Source organism: Ipomoea triloba, chromosome 4, assembly GCF_003576645.1.
Source record: "Ipomoea triloba cultivar NCNSP0323 chromosome 4, ASM357664v1".
Classification (NCBI taxonomy): Eukaryota; Viridiplantae; Streptophyta; class Magnoliopsida; order Solanales; family Convolvulaceae; genus Ipomoea; species Ipomoea triloba.
The window spans coordinates 32,625,414-32,631,549 of NC_044919.1; the positions used below are offsets into that span (position 1 = coordinate 32,625,414).

The window sequence follows — 6,136 nt, forward strand, 5'->3', positions numbered from 1 at the left end:
TAACGGAAAATGAAATTGTGTAGATGCCCCTATGTGTGTATCGACAAGAATAGGCGCAGTAGCGGAGATCTTGGGGTGGCAGTGGCGCCGTGTATCAAACGTCCGTCGCCGGTTATGGAGCAGTACTACTACGTACTTGAGAAATCACAATCAAAAGGACAAAACAGTGGAGACGTGACGGGCGTCACTCCGTGTTTAACGCCGTCAAAGGAAATACGCATGGCGAAATCAATCGGAAGAGACGTGGAGAGATGGCAGAAAATGTTGCAGCCTGATCCTACGGCTCTCACGCCACGCTTTCCCTGGCCCACTTGGTAGCCCTCGGTCATTGACTTTTTTTGATTACAACCCCAGCACATCATTTACACTCCTTGTAAACTCCTAGGTCAAATCACTGCCCACGCGATTCCTACACGTGAACGCCACCCTCAATTACCCCCTAATTTTTTTTTTTCCCACTTTCTTATATTATTAATTAATTAACAACAAAATTATTACAATTTTTATATGTGAAAATTAAAGTTTAATATTAAAATCATGAGTTAATTTCATTTTTAGTTTTAGATTTATAAGTGTCAATATATTTTAGTTATTATTTTTCAGAACATTTCTTTTTGGTATTAGTATTATTGTGGCATGATCATTATTTTATCATCCATCAACAAAATCGTTTAAATTTTGTAAAATACAATGACATTTAGGTCTTTAATTTTAAAAATTTTCAAGTAAAAATAAAAATATAGCGGGTTAATCTACTTTGTATAATAAAGAATATCAAAATGTCATTGTATTTAAGACATTTCAACAAATTTGTTGACGGATGGCAAAAATAATTATACTACAATAATACTACGATGAAATGATGATGTTCTGGAAAATAATTACTAGACGTGGACTGTCATTTATAAATCTATAATAAAAATAGAATTAGCTCTTAAAATCATATTTATTATAGAATTCTTCAAGTTTAAATTGATAATAGATTACTTTTAACACTATAGAGTTATATTCTTATATCTATCAAATATCAATGTGTAATGGTTGATAATTATAGAATGAACTAAGTTATATTGAAAATAATAGACGTAATTCAAATGTGAGAATTACAAACTATGGCGAAGTTAATAATTGCAATAATGTTTATGCTATGTTTTAGGTATTATTGAAATATTTGTATTTATTTTATATGTTTAAATATTGTTGAACTATTTGTGTTCAATATGCAGACGGAAGCATGAAAGGATAGTCAAGAGAAATTAAAGTAAATGTTAGTACACAATGATCATGGTATATGACTTTGTGAGTTCGAGTTTTAAGTATGTCTTGTTGTTAGCTTGATAATTGAATGCTGAAATATTTATTATGATCTATTTTTTGTGTTGGAATGGAGGGTATACAGAGGTGGGTTTGAAGTGAACTATTAATAGTCATTGTGAACGTCACACAAATATGAACATCGTTAGGGTACTTCATGATTTGATTAAGAGATACAAATATTATAAGATAATTCTCAAAAAAAAATATTATAAAATAAATTATACGGAGTATTTATTAAGAGATCAATTTTTATGTTGATTGGATGACAACACATGTGTCGAAAGAGCAATTTCATACTCTCAAAACGTAGAATAAACATAATTTAGTCATACTCAAATTTATATATATAAATATTCATAAAGTTAAATATGAGATTAGGGATATTATCACCAATCAATTTAAAAGAGATATGTTGGTTGGTGGTACGACCCACGCCCTATGATATGAAGCTATAAGTTTGATAGCTCTACTAGATTTAAACCATAAGCCACTAGAATTTACTAGTTGCGTTTGCAGTCAACGACACCCAACCAAAATAGTCCAATTTATAGAAAATGTAAAAATAAAATAAAATAAAAAGAATAATTCTGTGCTTTTATTTTTTATTATTTATTAAAGAAAGCACCCCCACTCAAAAGTCAACGCTTCTCCCCCTTCTCTCTCTCTCTTCTCCTTCTTCTTCTTGGCTTCACACTCGGAAATCAGTAAATCGCCATTTTTTTTAGAGAGATGGGCGTGTGAGCTTTGGTGGGTTTTGACAGACATAATCGAAAGTTACTTCATTTCTTTGATTTGTTATTAACCTCGGACTCGGAGGTTTTGTTTTTTGGTTTTTTTTTTTTTAATAATATGGGGAACGGTGTTGGTAAACTGAGCGTTTGCTTCACGGGCGGCGGTGGCGCCGCCATGGAAGCGCGGCGGCGGAAGGATTTCCAGGTGGTGATATCGGACCCGTTGGATGACTTGGGTCATTCATTCTGCTACGTGCCCGAGGTGGCGCGTCTGTCGTCGTCTAAGGTTCACTCGGAGGAAACGACGACGTTCCGGTCAATTTCCGGCGCCTCTATTAGTGCCAACACCTCAACGCCGCTCTCCACCGCCTTCGTCGATGTGTATTCGTACAATAGCATCGATCGGTCTTCGACTTTCGAGAGTTCTACTTCCTTTGCTTCTATTCCTCTGCAGCCAATCCCGAGAAATTCAATCCACTCCGGCCCGCTTTTGGGGTCCGGTTTTATACAGAGCTCCGGTTCGGTAGAGCGCGGGTTCATGTCCGGTCCGATTGAGAGGGGGTACTTGTCGGGACCCCTCGATCGGGGGATCTTTTCCGGTCCTCTCGAGAAGGGTTCTTCTACCGATCAATTCCAGCGGAGCTTCTCGCATGGAGGATTCGCGCTCCGATCTAGGTCACGAAAAGGGAAATTGATTAGGGTTCTCCAACAAGCCATCTCGAAAACCATATCCAGGGGGCAGAACTCAATTGTAGCTCCGATTAAAGGGTCGGTTTCAATCAAAGAACCCGATTGGGTTGTCGGGTCTGAGAAACAGAACGAATTAACAATCAGCAGTGTCAATCTGAGCAGCGAGTGCAGCTTGGAAGATGATGACTCGCTAGAAAACCAAAATCTTCAATGGGCTCAGGGAAAAGCCGGCGAAGATCGGGTTCATGTGGTGGTTTCCGAAGAACACGGGTGGGTGTTTGTGGGGATTTATGACGGATTCAACGGTCCAGATGCTCCTGATTACTTGTTATCCAATTTATATGCCGCTGTTCATAGGGAGCTCAAGGGACTTTTATGGGATGATAAGGATAAGTCCGATTCATCCAATGCTAATAATCCCTGTGTTAATAATCTCCGCTCTTCCAGCTCAGAATCAGAAGATATGAATCAGGCTGTAAATGAGCAAGTTTCAAGAGATAGAACAAAGGATGGCTGCTCCAGATGTGTTGAGCAAGAGGTTTACCCAGAATTGAGTTCTGAGGCTAAGCTTAGGAAGAATAATAATAAGGGAAAGAATTCGAAGAAACGATACCGAGGGGTGGCTAAGAAATGGGAGGAGAATCAGAGGAAGTGGCGGTGTGAATGGGATAGGGAAAGGTTGGAGCTTGATAGGAGGTTAAAGGAACAGTTAAATCGAAATGGATGGAACGATTCGGGGGCGATTAATCATGCTGATGTATTGAAAGCTCTGTCTCAGGCATTGAAGAAGACAGAGGAGGCATTTTTGGATCTTGCTGATAAGATGCTCATGGAAAATCCCGAACTCGCGTTGATGGGTTCTTGTGTTATGGTAATGCTGATGAAGGGAGAGGATGTTTATGTGATGAACGTTGGCGATAGTCGAGCTGTATTGGCTCAGAAGAAGGAGCCTGATCTTTGGAGCCAGGATTTGGAAAGGATAAACGAAGAAACATTGCATGATCTCGAGGGTTTCGATAGCGAGGGGTTTGATGTCGTATCGAATTTAACCGCGTTCCAGCTTACTACAGATCATAGCACCTCGGTAGCAGAGGTGAGATCGGGCTCTCTTAATTGATTAAACTTTAGATGATCTTATTAGTGTCTAGCTTGTTCTTTTATTAGCTCTTCATTGTGTAGTGTTCCTTTTTAACTTTCAGGAAGTCGAACGGATAAGAAATGAGCATCAAGATGATCCTTCGGCTGTTATAAATGACCGCGTAAAAGGGCTAAAGGTCACCCGAGCTTTCGGTGCTGGCTTTCTCAAACAGGTACTACAGAATATGATCCTTTCTAGCATGCTAATAAGTCAACTCTTTTAGCGGATATTGCTAGGAGAACATAGAATATTTTTTTGTTTATATTCCTTTTGTGCTTGTTAAAGTAGAGCACTCATGGTTCTAAGACTTCTAGAGTTGAGTTCGAACCAGGAGGAGAGTAATATCCTTAATAGAGAACAAGTTCAAACGTTGCTATAAGCCTTTCTAGGCTTTCTAGCACATGAAAGGGCATATTTCCTTTCTATATTTGGAGGCATATTCCGCAACCAAGTGGTTGTCAACATCCCAGTTATATTCCTCTCTGAAAGCGGCTTTTGTTACACACATTAGTGGGAGCTATCTAAACTTTCTTCCCCTGCAACTTTAGCTCAACTGTTTGTGCTTTAGTGTTAGTAATTAGCTTTTGACTTGGATTTACTGTATAGGTCTAGATGTTGGGGGGATGAATGTGGACGTAAGAAAATGCAATGCACACTTTATATTCAGATAATATGCTATTGAATTCATGTTAAGGAATGACGGAATAAAAACCTATCCTACTGAAGAATTTGGTGCTCGGTAGAATAGAATTCCTATTCATTTATCAGTTTATCCGTCATTAACGTCTTGTTTGTTTTACCAATCCTGCAAAAGTTAAATGTCACAAAGAAAGTTCCCTGTTGAAAAAAAAGTGTAGCTTTTTATCTTTCCTTTGGTTATTCTTTCTATGCTAATGTAAAAATGCTTGATTTTGGAGTTAACCACAAGGAATTTTTTTTTTTTTTTTTCCTTGCAGCCTAAATGGAACAATGCACTTTTAGAAATGTTCAGGATCGACTACGTTGGAACTTCCCCGTACCTCACCTGTCTCCCGTCACTGTACCATCACAGATTAGGACCGAGAGACAGGTTCTTAATATTGTCATCGGATGGCCTCTACCAGTACTTCACAAACGAAGAAGCTGTTTTAGAAGTCGAACATTTCATCTCGTGGTCACCCGAAGGAGATCCCGCTCAGCACCTTGTCGAAAAAGTATTGTTCCGTGCAGCAAAAAAAGCAGGTAATGCGTTGTTTGATTGCACAATCGTTTCATTTCTTCTTACTTGGCCCCACAAAACTGAAACGCCATGAAATCTTTTAATTTCCAGGTTTGGAGTTTCACGAATTGCTTGAAATCCCACAGGGTGATCGACGAAGGTACCATGACGACGTTTCCATAATCGTCATTTCCTTGGAAGGAAGAATATGGAGATCATGTGTATAAGTAGGAAAATGAGAAGGTAAATGATATAGAGATTCAAAAACCCCCAAAAAAAAAAATCAATCAAACAACCATTTTTGCCGTTCTTTTTACCTAGTTGCCGCTGTAAAAACCTACCAACCAAAAACTCTTCTGTGAAATGTAATGGGTAATGGGGGGAATGTAAAGGTGTAAAAGCAGCTGCAATGTTATTATCTCTAAGCTGTCATAGAAAATCGTAATTTCTCTAATAATCACTTCTCCATGAAGAGAAGTTTTGTTCTTTAATATTGTTCCCATCATCACTATAAAATTTTCTCAGAACATCTTAGTATTTTGCTAAATGATGGAAGAAATCTTGTCTGTTTGTTGGATGTTTTGTCTTTTATCTTTTGTACCATAATAATCAAAGTGATTAAATGCAGAAGGCCAGTCTGTAAAGTTTAGTCAAGTCAAATGTTTAGAAGAACCGGCATGTATTAAATTCCTTATCTTTTATTAGATGCCATCTGTGGATCAAAATCAAACATGTATGTTCAATGGTGGGTATGAGCAGCCAAGTCTTCTAGAGCCACCCATTCAGAGACAGCCCCAAGATGAAGCCATGGGGAATCTAGTCTAGGTCATAGATGACTTGGTCTCATATGGTTCACAAAAGCGTAAAGAAGAGTTTGGAAGCTCACATGCATTCGTCGTCTTATGACTTTCTCAACCCTATGCCCTATAAAGTTGGTGTTGTGTCCCGGGCACGATAACTTGTTAGTCCATTTAAAAAGTTTATAATTTTAATTTTGCTTCATGGGTAATTATACAGAACAAAAGTCTATAGTCTACTTATATTGAGAAAGTAGGGAGTTAT

The 6,136-nt window shown here is 38.2% G+C and overlaps 1 protein-coding gene across 1 annotated transcript; it reads left to right on the forward strand.

Annotated features, from left to right (window-relative positions):
* The first annotated feature begins 1,940 nt into the window (after nucleotides 1–1,940).
* On the forward strand, nucleotides 1,941–5,651 carry LOC116016621 (probable protein phosphatase 2C 4). Its single transcript, XM_031256972.1, has 4 exons — nucleotides 1,941–3,831; nucleotides 3,938–4,048; nucleotides 4,833–5,097; nucleotides 5,186–5,651. Exons 1-4 carry the CDS (start codon nucleotides 2,167–2,169, stop codon nucleotides 5,299–5,301), a joined length of 2,157 nt encoding a protein of 718 aa, XP_031112832.1. The 5' UTR covers nucleotides 1,941–2,166; the 3' UTR covers nucleotides 5,302–5,651.
* The last annotated feature ends 485 nt before the right edge of the window (nucleotides 5,652–6,136 follow it).

Coding starts and splice junctions, on each gene's coding strand:
- LOC116016621 (XM_031256972.1), top strand. CDS start 2,167: ATGGGGAACGGTGTTGGTAAACTGAGCGTTTGCTTCACGGGCGGCGGT. Junction 3,832..3,937: donor ATAGCACCTCGGTAGCAGAG/GTGAGATCGGGC, acceptor TTTAACTTTCAG/GAAGTCGAACGGATAAGAAA. Junction 5,098..5,185: donor CCGTGCAGCAAAAAAAGCAG/GTAATGCGTTGT, acceptor TTTAATTTCCAG/GTTTGGAGTTTCACGAATTG.